We start from the raw sequence: 24,127 nt of genomic DNA, 5'->3' as shown, positions 1-24,127 counted from the left end.
AGCTTAATACACTTCCAGATAAATTATAAAATAAAATAAATCATGCGGTATTCGGGATGACAAACATCAGGAAAATCGGCTCCTAGAGCACAATACTTAAAACCACAGGTTCCAAAACGACATCAGTTGAGGGTACAGTCAAGGCCCACCTTTGCGGTTCTCCAAGTCGCAACCACCCGCTCCAAAACTCGAAACCCGACTATTGGGTCCACTCGTACTCGAGTGACTCCAAATCCCAACTCACTCGCCGGAATTCGCACCACTAATTCGCTTCAATCTCCCACTCTATTCACTCGCACTCTCTACTCCTCCTCGGCCACTCTCACATTCTCGCTTCTCCATCCATTCTTCTCCCACCACATACAAGCCGGGGACTCCCAGAACTTCCTGTAAAGTCACTCCCCGTGGTATCCGAAGTTAGCAAATTATTGGCTTCCTCGAGCATCGCAACGAGGCCTACCATCCTCAGATAAACATAAACGTACCCCAGCTAATTCCGGGTACCAACACGAAGGGGCGGCGACATCTCAGTCGCTCCTCCGTGATCACCACGTCAACCCCGAGGGATAAGCCTGGGCCTAGTCGTCATCACTGGTCAGGAGGCACGTTATCTTGGCCACTATCCATGACTCAGCTAGACCTTCCTCGTTGAATCCACGCTCCATCACACAGACGCTCTCAAGTATACAACGTACCGTGCACTCCTCCACACTCTTAATTTACCACGCACTAAACTCTCCCTCCTCGACAAATGTACCCACTATAATTTTTTCTCCAGAGACATATCCTCACTCACCATCTACAGCACTCAATTCTTCGTACGTAATTACTCTATCTCTTTTACACACAGGCGTACTCTTACTCTATCCAAAACTATTATTTACAGTTAAAAATATAATATAATTTACTGGACAATTCTGTTACTAGTTTTTAAGAGTTTATGATATGTCAGGAGACCCTATTGCGAATATAAACTGTACTTGCTCCAAACTAATTAATTAATTAGTTAATTAATCAATAAATAGATAAAGTAAATAATTTCTACTACAAGTTGTTGCTGCCTATTGTAGGCAACTTTCAGATTGTTTGCAATAGGTTCTCCTGACAAATCATAAGCTCTTAAAAACGAGTAACAGAATCGATAAAAACTTTTCTGCACAATTAGAACATCACTTTTTCCTTTATTTAAATTTTTATAAGTATTTTATTATGGTAAACAATGTATATTTTTATCGATAAAGTAATAATTTTTGATAAGCAGTATTAGAATTTCAAAATTACAATTATGAATAATATTCTAATGCAGATAAAAATTACTAGAAAGATTAAATGCAAAAAATGTCAAAACGAAGAAAAAGTCTTGTTAGAAATATCGATAATATCAATAGTTTAATGTTAGTTTTATTACTTTAAGTATGAAAACTATTCCTTGGGATCATAAAGGTTCCTAGAGAAATTGAATTCAATAAGTTTCATACATAGCAACATAGTTTTCTAAGCGTTTAATAGTAAAAATAAATGTAAATTTTGAAAAAAAATTAGGTTCAAATGGCTGCAGAAAAAAATTGGCTGATGTTTTTCATTCGATCAAAAGTTCCTTTTGTAGAGAATTGAATTCCCTACAAAATGGCACCTTGGCCATTTTTAAATCAGTTATATTTAATGAGTTGTAAAATATTAAGTTGGGATAAAAAACAATTTTATTAGAAAATTCTTATTTACGCGAGCGCTAACTGAAAAATAGACATATCGAGCTGAAATTTTTTCAGGATTTTTTTTTTTTTTAGTGAGACAACCTAATTTTCGTATGGGACCGAAAAAAAAAATATCGATCTCATTTGGCACAGTCTACTATGTATATATCTATATAGCGAACTGCTGCAAGCGCGCAGTTTCTAAATTAAACAAAATATAATTTAAACAAAATACAATTATTTTATCATCCCCAATTCTTGTTATATATGAAAATGTATCATTCAGGGGTAGTGAAATGCAAAATCAGCCGAATTATTCACGTCGCGAATGCCAACAATTCCCGGGGAGGTTATCAGTAGCAATACATGGGAAGATAATACAAGAGTACTTACTTGATTTCGTCTTCCACTCGAACTAGTGATAACTTCACGACACCCGGTGAATTTACCAATTTTAATATAATTAACCACTGTTAATTTACAACAAAAAGGATCAAAGTAATAGCAACGTATTTAGAAAAAAATTTAGATAACGACAACAACAGCGTCTGCTCTCCTTGATTATCCGTATCTTTCTGACTTCTTTTTTTGCCGGCCACTTGTTGGCCACCCACGTGGCGCAACAATCGCCCTTAATTATTATTATCATTGTTATCTGGCTCTGGGCCTTTTTAAATCAATCAAATAAATTATAATAATATTTTTACCCCACCTGAATGATACATAATAAATTAAATACATCTATATAGTATTTATTTATACCAAAATAATAATTGTAAAATACATATATAATTAAATAATAATTATTTAACACATGTAACCAGCGTCGATATTGCAGGAGAAAATATTGATTTTTCCCCTCCACTGCGGTCAATATTTCTTATCTCCTCAATACCTGGATATCCAATTTAAACTAAACAAAATAAAAACAATGATTGGGGCATAATGTGATCACACAGCATGTCCCTCAAATAACGGAAAATAATAAATATTCCCATATAAATAAAAAATATTAAATATAATTATTTTTAAATTGTAAATTAAAATTTTAGCACATACGTGCTCTCAGTCACACTGCGCGCATGCGCGAGCAAACGCTGTCTCAGCAACGGTGTGGCAACGAAATGCCCGCGTAACCATTCAAATTTGAACCTAAATAATATTTTTAATACTTATTACTAATTAATTATACATTTATTTGAATGGTTACGTGACACGTGGAAGAGAAAAAAGTGCTTCCTGACACACAAGCAGGCTTCAGAAAAATAGAGGGACAGTGGACAATATTTACATTTTAAATCACGTGGTGGAAAAAGAGCTAAACAAGGAGAGAGGAAAAGTGTATTTGTTCTTCATAGATCCAAGAGCTGCATTCGATAATGTGGATCGGAAGGAGCTGTGGAAAGCTATGGAAGTGGCAAAAACTAGAAAAGGTTTAATAGAGAGGACAATAGAAATTTACGTAGAAACGAAGAACAGAGTTAAAGCCGGAGAAGCAGTGTCAGAAGAATTCGGGACCACTGAAGGGGTGAGACAGGGTTGCCCGCTAAGCCCTACTCTGTTTACAATTTTGATAGCAGATCTAGAAGAGGAGTTAAAGAAAGAGTAAACGGGTAGTGTAGTAGTAGGGAGGCTGAAATTCTGGAGTCTAGCGCATGCGGATGACGTGGCGATCCCGATATCTAGCGAGGGGGAGCTGAAAGAATTAATGAAAAGGCTTGAAAAGTACCTGCTAAGGAAAAAGCTGATATTAATGAGGAAACATCGAAGGTGATGCAAGTGCATACAAGAAATAAAAAATGCAAAAGGAAACAAAGATAGAATAGAGAAAAGAAATAAATTTATAAACAGATGTGGTTATAGTCAAGAAAGTATAGAAATGTTAAGAACATCGGGCATCAAAGTAGGAGAGGTACTTTAATCAAGAGGGAGAGAGTTACAGGGTCAGTTACAATACAGTAAAAGGCAAGGATCGAGGTGCAATGCAAAATATAATGATCTTGTTCCGTCTAAAAACGGAAGTCGGTAAATAATTGTTATCATCATGATATTTGAAATTTAAATATTTAAACCGGTCTCCATCTATCGGTGTTAAAATGCATCCCGTCGCCAACTCGGGTCGCACCACGAACGCGCGCGCTAAACATAGCGTCGGTTTCTCAGTGCATCTTCGTTGCACTCACGCCTTCAGTATATCTCTGTCGTTTGGGTGTCTGATTTTTCCGTTCCGTCAAAACGACGACCCGGCGTTACCGCATCTTTTCGTCAGTTGACCACAAGTCTTCTTACTGTACACACTTGCTGTGAACGCTCTTTTCGCTACATTGCCAAGCTAATATTTAAATTAACACTAATCGCTAATTAATTGATTATCAATTACGAATTCGTGCCATCGTGCCAAGATAAGTATTAATTAATACGGTTTCATAAGTTTTACTAATTATTTCGTAGAGTTTCACTAATATTTCGGGAATTGAATAAAGACCGGGTGTTGTATTACGTCGTAGTAAAAACAAGCCGGGACTTGTTGCGCGTGGGTCTCATCCATCAAACATCGAATATTTAGTTGTGTTACTATTAATTATTCAGTAAGATTGAATTCGGTATTTAATATTAATATTCATATTAATATTAAACAATAATCGATTCAAATAATATTGAATATTTAATAACTATTATCTCACATTAAATTCCGTCAATTCATCGATCTATTCGGGTGCATTTTAATTACCTTGCAATAATTACACATTAATAATTATCATACATACGTGATAATCATATAACAAATAAAACCAAAAATTGATTTTGTTCGCGCTTTAATTATCATCAACACATTTGGCCGTTGTCATACAAATACCATATACAACTTCATTCGTACCATAGCCGCGTGCTAACCACAGCCATCAATCCAATTGATGAGAATTTAATTAACTGCAGTTAAATAACAATCTGTTACAAATCATAATAACAATTATAATAATAATTTAGCGTCATAATAGTGTCATTGGAATATCCCATTACAATTTTGACTTCTCAATTCGTACCGCCGATCTGATCAATCGGTAACATCGTCGCGACGCATCTCATAACACAAACATTTAACGACGCAATCGTTATCAACTGAAAGCTTTCACTCATTCGCTCGCATTAGTACCAAGTACTATTTAACTGTCCCACAGTGGACTCTTTAACATCGCATTAGTACCAAGTACTATTTTACTGTCCCACAGTGGACTCTTTAACATCGCATTAGTACCAAGTACTATTTTACTGTCCCACAGTGGACTCTTTAACATCGCACTAGTACCAAGTACTATTTAACTGTCCCACAGTGGACTCTTACCATCGCATTAGTACCAAGTACTATTTAACTGTCCCGCAGTAGACTCTCTATCATCCCAGTACACATTGACACACACACATACACACACATCTCTACATTTCATTTTGTATCAATTGTTCAACGAGTTACCCTCATTCTCATTATCTTAACATTCTCAATCTTTTCATTGTATTTCTTCAAAGGGTTTTATGCCGTAGCGCTTTCCCTATTTTTTTTGGGTCAAAATATATTCTTCGATTTTGATATACCCAAACCACGAGTTTTATTAAATAATACCTGTCATATCCTACCTATCATTATAAGAAGTTAATTACATTCCAATTACTAATTTAATTTAATTTACAGGTAAATTTAGATTTTTAAATATAAAATAAAAATAAAAAGAAAGGGAACATTTTCCCACAAACAGATCTCATAACGGCGGAGTGCCCAGGGTACTTTAAAAAGTGGAAGGAAGGATGTGAGCAGGGAATCATTGCAAGAGCAAGATGTGGGACGTTGGAAAAGGCATATCAATATTGGCTGGCTGAAGAAGATAAAAAATGTGAAATATGTGGTAAAAAAGAGGATTCAACACGGCATTGGAAAAAAGAGTGCGAAGGTGTAGAAAGAACAGTGCTGTTGGTAGAAGAGATACTGAATAAGTCGGGTAGGAAAGAAGTTGTAGAGTGGCTAAAAAGGATTGAAAAACTAAAGGCAGATAAGAAAAAAATAGACACACAAGGTAAATAGTTTTCAAGTCGTCTAATACCAAAGCAGAAATAATATGGTGGGTAGTCCGGCAGTGGGTAGGAGAAAGAAAGTTAAAAGTTGAAAAGAAAAAATTTATTAAAAAGATAATATAATGTATGCTATGTGATGATGAGAAATGTTTACGTTATTTTTGTTTGTTTTTATTTTATATTATATTTTTTAATGTAAAGTATAGCATGACATCTATGTAATGTGAGTTAAAGATAGAATGAGAGAATGAACATTAGAGTGGTCCAAAAAAAAAAAGTTTTTTGGCTATTATTCCAAAAGCTTCTCTAAGGTATAAAAAAAAATCCCTCCAAAGCGCAGCTTGATATCTCAATTCTTCAAGAAGCTCAATACATTTATATTTTTCCATTTAAATAACACGAAAAAAATTTTTTTTTACGTTTTCATCCGGTAAAACGACGAAAAAAAATTTTTTCTGTATTTTCCATCAATCATCCTTGTAGGAAATTTAATTCTCTACAAAAAAGTATTGAAATAGTTTTTTCGTAATCCTAACGGTTAAAAAGTTATTGAGCTTTAAGTACTCGTTACTAAGTACATTTGAAGAAAGATAGTTTTAGAGCAACTCTTTAATGGAATTGACACCATTACTAGATAATTTATTTAATTTTTATAGATTTGAAATAATTTTCAACTTTTTGAAAACTTTTTTGGTGACTGCATGTATTTATTTCGAAATTAATCAAACTCTAAACTGTTTATAATAATTAAATAATTTAATAATCGTTTATATAATTATGAATAATTTTTCTTATTACATTTTGGAAATTTTTTCCTATGATCAGCAACTATTTGTAACAGATATTGTTTCTGTTCTTCACCTTTTCTCCCAAATTCATTATATTTTTCAATTAAAGCTAGTACTAGCGGATGGATACTGAATTTAATTTTCTTCATATCTAATTAAATTTTCTTTTGTGGCGAATATTTAAAGCTCAATAACTTTTTACCTGTTAGGATTACGAAAAAACTAATTCAATACTTTTTTGCAGAGAATTAAATTTCCTATAAGAATAATTGATTAAAAATTCAGAGAAAAATTTTTTCGTAGTTTTACTGAATGAAAACGTAAAAAAAAATTTTTTACGTGTTATTTAAATGGGAAATTTAAATGTATTGAGCTTCTTGAAGAATTGAGATATCAAGCTGCGCTTTGGAGGAAATTTTTTTTATATTTAAGAAAAGCTTTTGAGATAATACCTCCTGAAAAAAAAATAAAAAATGTTTTTTTTGGACCACTCTAATGAACATGTATTTAGCCAAGTCCATTTCTAGTCCAGAAGGCTGAAATAAACTTAATAAATAAAAAGGCCATTCGGCAGCCGAAATGGAAGGTAAATTTTCCAATTAATCTATATAAAAAGTGACATACATACATATTTTGTGATACATGTTAGTGTATAGACATGATATGATATGATAGAGAACTTTAGATAGTTGATTTGACAAAACATTATATAGGTAATGTATTAAACTAACCTTCAAGTAAACAAAGTATAGAAAATTTAATTAATATGAGATTATAATTGTAATCGCTATTACGATGGCAAGACCAGTGATAATCATAGGGATTAGAGATACATTTAATACATCATAAATAATAAAAGAAATACTTTTAAAATGTAAAATATTCGGAAAGTTACAGGTTATTTTGTTCACAATAAAATTCAACTGACAAAATTGTATTATAATGGGAAATGGATAAGTTATGTAGAATGAACCCCATATTTGCAACATTTGTTGATTCGATTAGAATTTTCAAGGCCATCAAATTATTGGAAGAAATGGTCGAAACATAAAGTTTAAGGTCAAATATTAAAGCTTACTAAACAAGCTTTATGATACTTTTTACTGAAATTGTCTATCAGTTTTAGTTTTAATGTTATATTAACTTCAACAGTGAATAAAAACTGACTTTATCGAAAAATCGTGAAAATTTTAAACAACCATTACTTAAAAACTAATTGACTGATTTAGCTCATCTTCGAATTTGATCAAGATAATTTGCTATAGAATAAGTGTAAAAAATTTCATTAAGATCCGATAAGAACTGTGGGTGCTATCGTAATGACAAGACTAGTGATAATCATCGAGATTAGAGGTACATTTGATGCATCATAAATAATAAAAGAATTACTTTTAAAATACAAAATAGCAGTGAAATTTAAAGGTTATTTTGTGCAAAATAAAATACAGCTGACGAAACTGGATTATAATGGGACAAGCATAAGTTATGTGGAATGAAAACCATATTTTCGACATTTTTTGATTCCATTCAAATTTTCAAGGCTATCAAATTATTGGAAGAAATGGTTAAAATGTAAAGTTTAAGGTCATAAATTAAAGCTTATTGGTCAAGATTTAAAATACTTTTTTCAGACATTCTCTATGAATTTTAGTTTTAAAGTTATATGGACTTTAAAAGTGATCAAAAACTGATTTTTTCGAAAAATCGTAAAAATTTCAAACAGCCATAACTTCTAAACTAATCGACCGATTCAGCCCATCTTCGAACTTAACCGTGGTAATTACACATAAAATAAGTAGAGAAAATTTCATTAAGATCAGGTAAGAATTGTAGACGCAATCGTGTCCTCAAAAGTGCGTTATATTACATAAATATATATATATATATATATATATATATATATATATATATATATATACATATATATATGTTATGTCCAAATAATTTTTTTTTATTTGAATAATTATTTAAAATAATGATTTCTGAGCTCCTCTTTGCAAAGCGCGCAAAAACGCAGCGTCAGCTTTTTCACCTTTTTTATGCGGCAAAGAATAGTGGGAAGACACCTGCAATAAGTTTAACGAATAAACAATAAACTGTCGTCACTTTCCACCAATGACGATAATTATAAATTCCCCATCTAATTGCCAAGCAAAGTTTATAAAAAGCCTGAGCACCCATAGCTCAGGGCTAGTCGGTTCTTAAAACTTATCGTCCGCGAATATTCGAACGTCGAAATTTCGTGTACTCTTATTGCAGGAATCCGCCCTAGGCGTTGAAAAGTCAATAAGAGGATTTTTAATAATTTTTAGCTTAAACCCTATCGCAGGAATCCGCATCTGCGTTGAAAAGTCAATAGGGCACTTTTTAAATAATCTAAACTAATTCTTATTGCAGGAATCCGCATCTGCGTCGAAAAGTCAGTAAGGGATTTAAATTTTATATTAAAAATCCTCAAATATTGATCTAAAATTCGATCTGACGCAACCATATAATCGTGCGTCTAGTACAATATTTGTCAGATTTTGAAAACCATCCGGTACGATCGAACCAGTGACGCAAATCACGTGAATTTGCGATTCCATCTCGTGCCGAGTTAATTTGCGCATAAAACCACTTTTCGGGTGTGTAAAAGGACGCATTAAATATAAATTAAAATCTTATAAAAATATCTGTTAAGGATAAATAATCCTATATTATAAATTAAATATAAAGTTGTGAAAAACTAGAGTGAACAATTGACGTTCAGTAAAAACGTTGTAATTTGAAATACTTAATAAAAGATCAAGTTCATCACTCCAACCTTGCGGTTTTCATTCGAAAGTAGTACATAAGATATCATCCTACCAACCCAGCCAAACCCATTCTACCAACCTTACAGGAAGGCCGAGTGAGCTGTTTAGTTCTGGAGGGATAATAGCTGCCGCACTAGAAGAATTGACATCGAAAGGTAGGTGAAAGAACTATTATTCTATCATACTTAAAATATTTTTGGCTTAAACAAGAGCACCAGTCTCTTCAAAGACGTTTGGGTTCTTAATTCTCGAAAAGATCCACTATAAATAATAAATTGTAGGAAGATAATTTCTTCATTGTATCCTTTATTGTTGTCCGCACCCTCCAACCCGTTTGTCCAAAATTACTATCGCTACCAAAGGGAGTAATCCCGGATAAAAACTTAAAAATTAAGCGGCGGACATAACATAAAGAACACTGGTGGCAGCGGTGGGATTTTCGAAGTTAAAAATCCTTCTTTTTGAGCCACAGATATCATTTTTCTACTACTTTTGAGATTAAAGGTAGATTTTTGTGGTCATTTTCCTATTTTCGAAATTCTAAAAATTGTAAAATTTGGATTTTCGTGGTATTTTTGAAAGTGCCACGCCCTGTCTTCGTGGACGTCACACCTTCACAGGTAGCAACTCCACGTATCGCGGTGTCAGCACCTTCCGCCCCTTGAATTCCAACTTCGAAGAATGCCAGGTGTCCACACCTTGCGAAGTCGCGGCGTAGTTGCAGAGTCGGCAAAAGTCGTACATCGACTTTACTGTTGCAGCTTCGAGCTGTAAAAACTAATTCCTTCCGTCTCTCTCTGGCCAAGTCAGCAATTTTGTCCTGAGTATAGAGACTTATAACATCGTTGTTTCACGTGTCACCTTAGAATGTGATGTCTACCATTATACGCGGCAACAGAAATAGGTGGCGAAGAGAACAGACGCCACCTCCGGTGGAAGGTTTAGGAGACGACATGGTGTACCCTAAACCCGTTATTCGGTTAAATTGCCCGGTAGATGATGAAAACATCTTAACATAAATTGTCTTTTGAATTTTATCGCGAATTGCCGAAGCTTGATAGTAGAGATCCAAATTGCAAACGAGATTTTGAGAAGTTTGAAGCGATAATTAGAAGGTGGATGCCGTATATCCATCCTAATCACAACGGTATTTTTATGACTAGAATTTATCACCGAATGTTTGGTCATATTCGTAGCATTGTGTACGACGTTACAATTCGTTGCGTCTCTAATATTCTTGAAGCCTTGAGCGTTACATTTCATAATCCAGATAGCCCCGCCAACGCTTCTCAAAGTATTGTGGAAGGAATTCTATAAAAATAAATTCTATTTAATGTTTCTGAACGATTCGAAATTTTTCAGAACAATTCCAAATCATTCTTGTAAAGTCAGTACTTTTAGGAGAGGGGACGACGATGAAAGATCTTTCTTAAAACTCTTAAATAGTTTTCTAAAATTGTTAAACTTCTCTAAACTCAAAAATTGGAATACTATGCGATCCCGGGTTCCTGACATTAAAGAAGTAAAATTTTTGTCGTCTAAAATGGTGCCAATAATAAGACAGATGGAAATTTTTATAACTGAGAAATCTCATTTGTCGTTACTTTTAAAGCTTGTAAATTCATTCTCGGGTGGTACAGGTAAATTCTTAAATCAAAATTATTCTAACATTCATCTTCAAAATTCGTCGAAATTATTAAACAAAAACATGGAAGCTTCCCCAATCCTTCTTAAGATTTTGTGAAAAGAAATATATGAGGAAAATTCAGATCCAATATAAGATAAAACTCTCAAATATTTAAAATTTATTCTAAATTTTCTTAACGGAACCAATGTAATCGAATGTGACACTTGTGACTTGATTTCTCCTTCGTTCTTTTTCAGAGAGGGGGACGATAGGAAATCTATCTCAAAATTCTTAAAATGGCGATTCAAATATTCAAATGACAGTAAATGGAAAATTTTAAGGATTGCACAATCGTTATTTTTGAACTTTAAATTTAGTAAAAGATCCGTTGGCTCAATTGAATCTTCTAGTTGTAGTAGGGAAGTAAATTCAAAATTTTCGTTATCAAAAGTAATTACACTAATGACGGACGAGAAATTCGGAAAATGGAAATTTCAAATTATTCTTTCGTCTTGGATCGATTATTTACTTGAAGGAACTCTAAATCTTAAATTCTACCATGGGAATCGCAAAGCTCCTGATTTATCATCGCAATTAAAAATTACTCCATTAAGAATCTTTATTTTTAAACTCTTCTATTGGTGGTCGAAAATAGAAATAAAATTTATTTTAATTGCTAAAATTTTTTTTATCAACTTGATGTTTTTTTTTAGGCCTTCAAAATTTTATAAATCTAAAAATACTAACAGACCGAAGCTCGAGCACTTTTCATAAGTTATTACTAACCACTAACCCTTCAATAATCCGCTTTTAGATTTGGTTTCAGAATTCGGGAAAAACATTACCAGACATATGTTCGTGTTTGGAGGCATCTGGAAAACTCGAACCATTAACAACGGAGTGCAGAGGAAAGATATTTTACCAATTCACTAATCAAGAAAACGGAAGTTTCTATAAGGACAATGTAATTTCGCTGTAAGAGCAAAATCAGGCAATTTACTACTCAAGCAGCAATCCGAGCGAAACGACGAAAATGTCCCTAAAACTCTCTCAAGATTATCTTCAAGGCCTCACTTTAGAATCATCGTATGCAGATCAATAGATATCCAGCGAATCTGCTCGACCTGATTCACCTCAAAAGTCTTAATCCACAAAAGAATATTAGAAAAATCAACTGTTGCAGAATCATCTCGAAAATAAATTGTACGCGTCAAGAAATAACTTTTGTGAGTTAAAATAAGTTAATTATTAGCTTAATACTATACACTTTAAACTTTATGAAAATTTCAAAAAAAAAAAATCTATAGAAATTATGCATTTTATTTTATCTATAATATCAGATAATATGATTTTAAAAATATGCAAACGATACGATAATCTAAATTTTAATATGTAAGATTGATTTATACTTTCAAACACATTATATTTTTTTTTTCAATTTGAATCAAATTACCGTAAGCGAAGAAAATCTTTATTTAAACAGAGCAAGCTTAATTATATATAAATCCCATTCATTTTTTTTTAAACAAAAAGAAAATAATAATATTTAAATTGTATCTTTTTGATAAATAACAAATCGATATGATTCATGAATCCTTCAAATTCAAGAAAATGTATCCTATTCACTATTAAGGTCCAATAGTCGAACTAATACTTTAGTTTTTTTTTTGTACAAGCGTAAAACGCAAGAGACTTAAAATATCTCGATTCAATGAAAAATATAAATAGTCGAGAAGACGTACACAACAATCGACCAGTAACATACTGACACTCAGGTGTCAGGTTAGAAACGTTGACGTTACTCGTTCATTCCACGCAACTTACACATTTCCCATTATAATACAATTTTGTCAGTTGTATTTTATTGTGAAGAAAATAACCGGTAAATTTCACAGTTATTTTATATTTTGAAAGTATTTCTTTTATTATTTATGATGTTCCAATCGTACCTGTACGTCCTATAATTATAACTAGTCGTGCCATCGTAATAGAAATTACAATTACGATCTCAACTAATCAAATTTTTTATACTTTGTTTACGTGAAGGTTAGTTTGATACATTACCTTTTCTTACCCTCACTCTTAGAAAACAAGCCTAATTTCATATCATGACTATACACTAACATATATCACAAGATATGTATGTATGAAACTTTTTATATAGATTAATTGGAAAATCTACCTTCCATTTCGACTGCCGAATGGCCTTTTTTTCAAACAATTTTAGAGCGATAAGATATAATGTAGTTTTAAAATGCTTTTAAAAGATTTAGATTTGTTTGTTCTGACATTCGTTGAAATGCAAGAGCAAACACCTAAATGTAATTTTAATGACCCCTCAAGTAATTGTAAAAGCCCGAAGGCCATCTGGAAACACTTTCCTTCCCTTATTAAAAGAAACCATTTAAAACGATTAGAAAAAAAAAATTTTTAATACTTTTTAATGCTTTTGAATACGTTGAATACTTTTGAATCGCCCTTCTTATGGGCATTTAACATTGCACATCGTTTTGAATCGTTTCTTTTAATCAGGGTTAGAAAGAAACCGAAAATATTTATCAACAAAAGCCTACTTAGAATAGTAAAAAAGTAAATAAATTTTAGAATGAAATTTTTTATAAATAAATGAAGTAATCTTTACACAATCTTTATCCCTTACATTTCTTTCAAGTGTACTTTTGTCGAGACATCTTGGTATCATAGAACAAATAGACAAAAATAGATTTTACTGACGAAATAGTCATTAAGAAAATAAAATTAAATAAATAATTTCTAAACGTAATACTTTTCAATATAACTAAAGAAATTTCAAATAAAAAATTTTTCAACTTTAATTAAAAGAATAGTTAATAAATAATAAATGTTAATTAAATAAATAATAACTTTAGCTAAAAGAATATTCAATAAAAAATAGTTTTTCCGATTCAGTAATAAATTTTTCCTTTATAAATAAATTATTTGAAATAAAATAATAAGTTGAATAGAAGAATAGAGTCAACGCCATTCCATGATAAATTTTATACTAAAATTAGTAGTTTTTAAATAAATAAAATAGAAATTAATATTTAGAATAGGCAACCGGCCATTCTACAATAAGTTATAAATAAACAAATAATAGAATCTAAAAGTAATAAACTTAAGGATTATATCATATTATAAATAAATTAAATAAAAGAATAGGCTCAATGCCATTCAATAATAAATATTGTACGAATCAAATAATAAAATTGATAATTTTTAAATAAATAAAATCTATAGCAATTAATAAAAGAATAGGCTCGACGCCATTCAATAAAAATTTGTTGTTGACTAAAATTAGAAACTTATAAATTTATAATTAACAAATGAATAGGCAATCGGCCATTCCACAATAAGTTATAAATAAATAAGTATAAAATTCTAAAATTAATAAATTTTAATATTTCAAAATATTATAGATCAATTTAAACTATTATTATAAATAAATTTAGACTATTGTTATAAATAAAATATTGTACATATAGGTGTATGTGTGGTTGCGCGCACACGTAGGCTCGCATCGGGGGTGTGCCCTTACCACTTCCCTAAGGAAAAACCATAGGGAAAGGAAAAGGACCCAACGGAACTATGTTCCGATTGGATACAGTTTTCCCCCAAACAATACACCAAATAGGACGCAGTGGAAAATTATGAAAAGTCTCGCTGAACTAGAAGTCACAACAGGTTTAGTTCCGGGTCAGTGAGGACAGGAAAAACTCAAGTACAAGTGTTCTCACACTTATTTTCTACACTAGTTCCGCGCTAGTAAGTTTTTTTTTTATATATACAAGTGTCCTCACACTGAAGTTTATCAAATCTTTTGCGAGTATTTTTTTTACTAATATCAATTCAGTTAGTAGTTATTTAAGGAAGTAAATTTAACGATAAAATAAAATGGTATAACGTAAGTGGTACATCCGAGTCAGCGTAATCCACTAGAAAAACAATCCAATTACTGCGACTTTAGGTATTGTAACTTTTAAGTTATTTTTCAATCCGAAACAAATTATGTTATGTTCAAATTAATGTTACTGAAACCATCCTATAGTGTTAATTTTATGGTACAATTTAAATTATACGGGTAAGTGTAGGCAGTTAGCCACCTAATATCTCCGTATAGTTTTGAATTCATGGTAATTAGTGTCAGCAGGCAGCCACTAAGTACCTTAATAAAGTAATTTCAATTTCTATTATTATATTTATAGCATCAAAATTTTAATTTGTAAAACTTTTAAATTGAAAAAACTATTTTCGGTTTCAATATCTCCGTATAATTTTGAATTCATGGTAATTAGTGTCAGCAGGCAGCCACTAAGTACTTTAATAAAGTAATTTCAATTTCTATTATTATTTTTATAGCATCAAAATTTTAATTTGTAAAACTTTTAAATTGAAAATACTATTTTCGGTTTCAATATATATGGGGCATTCCATACCAAATCGGCCACTTTTTGAGGTCACCCCCTCCGATATTTTTGAAAAATTTATATGTTTTGAAGACTGATAAGAAACGCTCTCATGAATTTTTTCCAATTTTTTTGACTACTCGTTTCCGAGATACCGATTTTTTTCAAAATACGAGGTTTTTTTTTTTAACGGTTATAACTTCGCGAAAAATACACCAATCGGATCGTTTTTTTTTTAATTTTCGTTTGTAAATGTTCTTTCAAGAAAAAAAATACTTTTTTATTCTTAATCAATTCCTTTATTGTTTATTTTAAGTTTTAAGCAAAAAAAAACGTTTTTTCGAAATGTATGCCCCCTTCGATTTTTTTGAAGAAATTCTCAAAAAAACTTGGATGAATTTAGAAAATTTTGAGACCAATCCAATCGTGGGCAAACAGTTCGTTCTATTTTTTTCTCAATTCGAGAAAATTTTTTTTCCCTAAATATTATTTTTCGACTAAAGCTGACCAATAAACATTTTCAGATCAGTCTATTTAGATGCTATGATTTTTTTAAAATACTGTGCCGTTCGGAGTATACTATTTTTTGAAGTTTTTCTACTCATTCAATAAATGAATTTTAAAAATCAACTAAAAACTACTTATGAGTTATCTTTATGACCTAGGAGAGGTGGTATGTGGCCTTATTTGGAAGGTAGCCAATAAGGAACAAAAAAAAACCCAGTAAAGGATAGTAAATGAAATTGATCCGCATTTAAACCCCAAAGTAGTAAACGAACTTTATTTTTTTTGACGCTTAAACAATTTTCGAATTTTAAATTCAGTTGAATTTGAGGATTGTTTTACAAGTAAACTTCCATCGTCATTTGGTATCACAAAATCAAGTTTAATAGAACAGTAACTACAAAAGGAACTCAAAAACTTCATTGTGTGACTGATCTGAGAATGTTTATTGGTCAAATTAAGTCAAAAAATAACATTTAGGGAAAAAAACTTTTTTCCGAACTAAGAAAAAAAATAGAATGAATTGTTTGCCCACGATCGGATTGGTCTCAAAATTTTTTAAAATCACCAAAGTTTTTTCGAGAATTTTTTTCAAAAAAATCGAAGAGGGCATACATTCCGAAAAAAACGTTTTTTTTTTTTGCTTAAAACTTAAAATAAACAATAAAGGAATTGATTAAGCCTAAAAACGTATTTTTTTCTTGAAAGAACATTCAAAAACGAAGATTAAAAAAAAACGATCAGATTGGTGTATATTCCGCGATATTATAACCGTTTCTAAAAAAAAAAACCTCGTATTTTGTAAAATATCGGTATCTTGGAAACGAGTAGTCAAAAAAATTTGAAAAAATGCATTAGATATTTTTCTAAAATATCGGAGGGGGTGACCTCAAAAAGTGGCCGATTTTGTATGGAATGCCCCATGTATATCTAATTGTAGTTTAAGTTTTATTAATCATTAGCCCAGACAAACATCCTCGCAGATTCCCAATCTATAAGCAACTGGCTTGGGTTATAAGAAATTTAAAATTAAGTCCAATAATCTGGACGTAACAGAATAAAAGTTAAGATTATGTGAATTTAAGTGGCATAATAAACTATTATATTGAAAATGTTGAATACATACTCTCTCTAACCCAGAATTATCAGCATTCCAGGCGATTACTGGAATTCCTAAGTAACCAGCTAATTGAAGAAAATATTGTGCACTTGCAGTACTGCGCCCATATTTTTCATAGTTCATGAGATAGAGTATTGCTGACACATTCACCGTTAAGAACTCACTACAAAGAGAATTCAATATTGCTGGAACAGAAGAATAAAATTATTGGTTGTTGACTTGGCATTTTCAATCTTCCGCTAAAGAACTCTAAGATTTTGTCTCTCACATAATTAACGGAGAAATGGTCATTTCAGTAACGCAGCTATTAAGCCCGTAATGTCAGAGAAAATTGAACTATTAACAATAGACAATGTCCAACTACCTGGCCATTTTAAGCATAAATTCATCGCATATATTTGTAAATACAGCAAACTTTCTATAAAGTTTCGGTCTCGAGGGTAGGAAACTATTCAGAGTAGATCTTAAATAGGCGTGTGTTACGTCCAGAATGACGAAAAAAAGTTATTTAGTTCCTTAATTTTGATTCAAAGCACTTAAGCCATTTACTCGGGTAGCGGGGACCTCGCTATTTAGTGTCGAGTATGTCAATATACAAAAATATAATGTACGAGGTGAATGGATGTGTCTTATCAGTTGGTTTATTCAATATAATAATTTGTCAGGATTCAAGATGTGGCTGAGCTGGAAACCAGATTGTTGTTGGTTGAAATTCGATTCGAAATAGATTGCTGTCAGGTGGCTTGATAGGTGGTTACGATTCTTGAATGTTGAGAATTGTTGATGTAAATGAGCAGAGGGGTTTACTTTTACTGGGTAACTTACAATCTGTCTGAGTATACTTTTTAATATGACAAAATTTATATTAATGTGAATAATAATATTTAACACAGTAGTAATATTCAACAGAAATAATTTAATTATTTAAATTATTTATAATATTGAATAAAAGGATTGAAAATCGAAATTATTTTTATTTAAAATAATTCTATTTAAATTGTATAAATGCTGAATTCAATTATTAGTGATCTGAACAAAGAATTTAAAATTTAATATTTAAAATGATAAGATTATACGTAATCAAGAGCTTAATAATTAATGGGCATAGAGAACCGATTTGCAGCGGTTTTCATAGGCGTTATCATAGGCGAGGGGTTACACGCGTGACTTAGATTTGATTTAATTAGCTACCAAAAAATAGGATAGTAGACGAAAGCTTTAGCGATTAGAACGAAAAAGAAAATGCTATTACTAAGTAGAGTCGAATAGCTGAGATACTTGCAGGGTGTAGTGCAAGAAAAGGCGTAAGTGATGATCTCGGGTAGAAGCTTCTAAAATAATGACAAAGACTCAAAAAAAACGATGCGAGTTTTTCTGGTTGGAAGAAAGAAGGCTGATCCACCTGTTATTAGGTAGGGATTATTTTAGTCCGTTTATTACGGCTTATTAATTAAGTTCATGGTATAGGTATTTATTGATTATTGATCCTTGAATTATTATCCGTCGATTGATCATAGTTAATTCTTTCTACCGTTAGTGGTTGGAATGTTATACCTATTTTTAATTATTATGGAGTAATTATTGAGTAATCTGGAATTATTATTAGTTCGGTTAAACAAGCTGGACAATCGGATTACAATGATATTTTTAGTTTGTAGTTATTTTAATTATTTATTGATTTATTCGAAATAGAAATTATCGATGTATTCGTATGTGTTAAAGAGAGAAGTGACGGAATACGTCACAAGAAGAACCTTAAAAACGCGGGAAGGCAGGCCATAGTAAATCCTATGAGTGGAAGAAAGAGATGCAATCTTATACTATTAGATGGGCTTAGTTTAAATGATTAATTATAGATTTTCCGTTGAGATTAAGGTTTGGAAATTTAGCAATTGATAGTGAATTATTATGGTAACCTTGGTTAATCATTATTTTATTTATTAGTTGAGTTATTAAAGGTAGAAGTTATGCGCTTACGGATGTATTAGGGAGAGATAATGCGGAAGTGAAATCGTTAGATTCCTTGATTGACCTCTGATGGTTAGTTATTTAGTATATGAGTTTTTATCTAATTTCGAATTCTATTTTTCTTTATCTACTGATCGATTATAATTTACTCTTGACGTTATAGGTAGGTGGCTATGAAATTAATTATTCTCGGTGGAATGTTGAGAAATTATTAATATCGTTATATGCTCTGCTCTAATACGTTATGATTGTCCGATATTATGTAGTTAGTTAATTGTTGTCTTATTATTTCTTCATCAGTAGGTTGGGATAGTGGGTCTCAAATCGTTAATATTTATTTTATTAGCAGCTTCTTGGGTTATGATGCAATAGTGACTACTGCGTATTAACTGTTATTTATGATTTTATTTACTGTCAGAGGATGTCAATGATAGATTTTATTACCTTGTTTTTATTGATATTTATCAGTTTGGTTACTCAAATAAAATTCAATATTATTTAAGCTAGTTAATGGTAGAAGGGAATGCAGAGAGACCGAGTAAATTGATTAGTTAAATATGAAGTCAATGATGCATAGATGTAAAGGTCATCGGGGTGGTGACACTTGACATCATAGAAAAAAACGGAAGAGCATCGCGTGGCATCATTTGAAGGTGGTACTGTTTAAGTCGCGAGCGTTGGGGAGATTACCATGGCTTAGTTTTTTTAACTGGATTACTATTTCTTAATAAGTAATAAAGAAGGAAATTTATGGTGTTTTCTGTTTACATCAACAATTCAGATATCTTGGCTGACCTTACGTAAAGGTTAGCTTTTTAATTTATAATTTTTCTTTCATTTATTCAATTATACGCCATTTCTGTATTTTGCTATGTTACGCCGTAACACGCGGCTTATTTTTAATAAATGAATGAATCCAAAGAATGGTAACTCACCAATACACTGAAATAATGCCCGGGAAATTTGGATATTTGTTTAATATTGATAACTTTCAAAATTTGTCAGAACTAAATTCAATTGACGCATATTTTATATTAATTTTTTAAAGTTTTATTATTTTGATTACATCATTAATAACCGAATTAGTATCTATGTTTATTATATGTACTACATGTTTACTAATACTTATAATGATACAGCAGGGGTTGTGTTTATATTTTTATGATGATAAGCAAAGCTGGTTTACAAAATAACTATCTTATCGACCTCACACATATGCTCTCACACATTTAAATATGCTCCGCCTAATTTTATGTGAACAAATGGGAATTTTTGTTCTGGCCATACCATATTCGTACTATGATTATACTTTAATTATATGGTTTTATGCTGTGTTTAAACGTTGGTTAAACGGTATGTATACATTCTTTATACCTTATTTACACAGTGGTTACACGGTATCCATACAATATTCGCACCATATTTATACGGTGTTTATGCCGAATTTATACAGTGATTATGCCGTATTTATGTGGTGTATATATCATCTTCTACTCTTACAAGCTGAAAAATACTTTTCAAATCTTCCAGTTTCATTACCGAGCAATCGTCAGATTTTAAAACAGGTACAATGTGTCTTACTACTACTTGCATCTATAAATGACTCATCGTTCCCACGTGATCTACTTTTAATTGTTCAAATGAAAAATACAGTTGATTTTCACTTTCAAAGAAAAAACTTTCTTAAAAAAATTTCTCTCATGTTAAAACTATAACGGTGTATCTGTTTAAGAAGTAGTCTGCCGGTTAGATAGTTAACTCTATTGAAGCGAAGTCTTACGTTATATTAATTATTTGTTTGTTTGTGGTATAAATTACCATTACTTCATTATATTTCATAGCTAATGTATTGAAATAAAGATTTATGATACATTTCGATAATTAAATGCAATAATTTCGATTCTATTCAAAATCTCCCTTAGCTAGGCCTTATTACCCGCCGGTATCTTAGTTAGTAATGCGAGCTAGCTGATGTACAGTACTTCTTTTCTCACGAAAGCCAAATTGCTCTTCCGTCATAATATTATTGTTACTTTCAAATATTTTGATTCAGTTTAGTAACATGATTTCAAATAATTTTTCTAGGGTAGCTAGTAGGCTTATGGGCCTGTAATTTTGGGGGAGGAGCTTGTCTTTTCCTGGTTTTCGAAAGGCAAGGACATTGGCTTTTTTCCAATCTGATGAGAAGTAGGATAAGGTCATAAAGATTTATTTTATTTTATTTATTTATTTATTACGCCAATCGGCAATATACATCATCTAATATAGATCAATATAATACAGTGTGCGATATGAGATAATAAAGCTAAATTATTATACAATATTATTTTAACTTTGTGTAAAATAAAATAAATTAGAGAAAATCGGTTCCTTGAAATTACTTTGTGTGAGTAGCTAGTATTCTAGCAATCGTTTTCTGATAAAAGAACGGAAATTCTCGTAAGACCCTTGGAAGAAGTTAATATCACTATGCATAGAGTTAACTAAATTGCACATCCTATTTTTAGGTCCATTTATCACATAGTTTTTGTTGGATTTAGTGGTTTTTAGGATCCTGCACTGCCTGAGATTCAGCGCGTTTGGTATGAACTCGAAATCATTTCTGATTTCCGGGGAATCTATTAAACCGTTGAAAAGCTTGAAGAAGAAAATCATGTCAGCTGTTTGCCGCCGATATTTCAATTCATTTATTCTGAGTGCCCTCCGCACTTCTTCGACTGTGACAGTATCAATTATATGCCTGCTACGATATAATACGGTTTTACAAAATTTATACTGCACTCTTTCCAGCGTATTAATCATCGAATCTGTAGATGGAGACCAGATTACTGATCCGTATTCCAGTATGGGCAACACCAGCGCAGAGAAAAGGCTCTTTAGAGCGTTAATGTTTTTAAAATCTCTGCATGTACGATTAATGAGCCCAAGAACTTTATACGCTTGCATACTTATTTTCTCGATGTGTTTGTGGAAAGTTAATTTGCTATCAACAATGATTCCTAAATCCCTGATGTCCTCCACTTCGGCAATGTTCTGGCCATTTAGTTTATAATTAGATGGAGATTGCACGTGTGCACGAGAGAATGACATTACAGCGCATTTCTTTATGTTGAGGTCAAGTTTGTTTTCCCGGCACCAATCACAGAGATTGTCCAGATCGTTCTGGAGGATATGAGAATCTCGTATGCTGGTTATCATCCTGAATATTTTCAGGTCATCAGCATACAACAGATAATCCGATTTGAACTTCCTTCCAATGTCATTGACAAAGATGTTAAAAAGTATCGGACCAAGGTGGGAACCCTGAGGAACACCAGATGTAGCAAAATATTCATCAGACACGTATTCATTGATCCTAACTTGCAGTCTTCTACCAGATAAATATGATTCAATCCAATTTAATGCGTTACCAGTTACCCCGTACTCATCAAGTTTTTTGAGAAGAATTTCATGGTCGACTTTATCGAAGGCTTTGCTGAAATCGGTATATATCGCGTGCACCTTAATGCCACTGTTCATAGCATTTAGGATATAATTTACATAAACGTAAAGATTTGTTGTTGTAGACCTTCCACCCACGAATCCATGTTGTTTAGATGACATGACACAACCAAATGTAGTGGTTATCTGGGGCAGCACAACCTTTTCAAACAGTTTCGCTAATGCCGACTGAATACACACTGGTCTATAGTTTACAATTTCAGATCGAAGTCCACTTTTGTGTATCGGACTGACAAAGGATAACTTCCACGCAGTTGGGAAAATGCCATGTTGCAGTGATTTCTCGAAAATATGTGTAATCGGTTCGCATAGACCAACAGCACAATTACGTAGGAATAGGTTAGGTAGACCGTCTGGCCCAGCTCCTTTTTTGGTATTCAGTGATGTTAGCTGTTTGTAAACTTGGTCAAAGTTAGCGTAGAGATCACATAGATTAACTTTGTCACCTCCACTAGAAGGTTGATGACTACCACTATTCAAATTTGTGGTAGAGAAAGTACTTTTAAAGTATGACGCGAATAAATTACTGATTTCAGCTCCTGAGTTGGCTGATAAATCCTCCCATGACATGCTTGATGGTAACTCCGCATTATCACTCTTTTTATTTTTCACAAATTTCCAAAATTCCTTTGAATCAGATAATACCGATTCTTCAACTTTATTTATATAATTTTTATAACAAATTGCACTTAGTTTTTTACATTCAAGTCTCAGCTTGCTAAAGCATCTATAATTTTGATTAGTTTTATTCTTTTTGTATTTGGTATGTGCCACTCTCTTTAGTTTACACTTACTAATAAGCTCCGTGGAAAACCAACAAGGAAAACTACTGGTTTTTTTATTGAAAGGTGGAACGAATTGGGATATTCCTTCTTGTATTTTATTATACAGCCAAGTTACTTTGACATCAATATCATCAATTTCAAAAAGCTCTATCCAGTTGGTTCTTCGGAAGAAAGAATTTAGGCCTATATAATCGGCTTTTCTGTAATTGTACGAAGGAGGATAGTTTGACTTGAGACTGGGTACAATATCAAGATGAATATCCAATGCTGGGTGATAATTATCCTCAGCAGTGAAAGCTAGTGCTCTTTCAACAGATATGTATAGGTTACTGAAACATAAATCAAGTAGATTATTGTTATTGTTGTGAATGTAGTTAAGCTGCTGACATCCCAGTAGAGCTACATTTTCATATAGAACCCTCTCACAGTCTATACGGGGAACACTACTTGGCAAGTTGTAGTCACCTAAAATCAGGAATTTTGCATCTGGGAATTTATCCTTTATGTAATTTAATGTTTCCGTGTGGGCACGGTATGATTCGAAAGGTGACTGGGGTGGCAGATAAATACATCCGATGATGATATCATCATTTTCGCTTTTAACCCTGACAAATATCTGTTCGAGTTCCTTGTCTTCAGATTGAATTAGTTCAGCTTGGATTGTGCGTTTAATAGCTATAAATACCCCACCGCCTCTTTCATAGCCAGTTGTATTATAATCCCTGTCTTTCCTAAAAATGGTATAGGAGCTATCAGTAAATTCACCGTTAAGTATAGTTGGATGCAACCAGGACTCAGTGACACATATGACTTCATTAGAACTACTCGTTGACGCAGTCAGGAACTCGCGTAGTTT

The 24,127-nt window shown here is 32.1% G+C and overlaps 1 protein-coding gene across 9 annotated transcripts in view; it reads right to left on the bottom strand.

Annotated features, from left to right (window-relative positions):
* The window catches only part of LOC130665417 (glutamate receptor ionotropic, NMDA 2B), a 1,452,633-nt gene that overhangs the window by 1,169,253 nt on the left and 259,253 nt on the right, over positions 1–24,127 (bottom strand). For all 9 annotated transcript variants that reach the window (XR_008989544.1, XM_057465786.1, XM_057465780.1 and 6 more), the window contains one exon: positions 17,024–17,202. Coding sequence is in view for 8 of the 9 variants with exons in the window: in XM_057465786.1 (XP_057321769.1) it covers positions 17,024–17,202 (179 nt within the window). In the remaining variant the exon portion in view is untranslated. The remainder of the gene's footprint in view (positions 1–17,023; positions 17,203–24,127) is intronic.

This window comes from Microplitis mediator, chromosome 3 (genome assembly GCF_029852145.1).
Source record: "Microplitis mediator isolate UGA2020A chromosome 3, iyMicMedi2.1, whole genome shotgun sequence".
NCBI classification, from domain to species: domain Eukaryota; kingdom Metazoa; phylum Arthropoda; class Insecta; order Hymenoptera; family Braconidae; genus Microplitis; species Microplitis mediator.
Note: the sequence above shows the minus strand (reverse complement) of the source record. Positions and strands in the feature narration are given on the sequence as shown.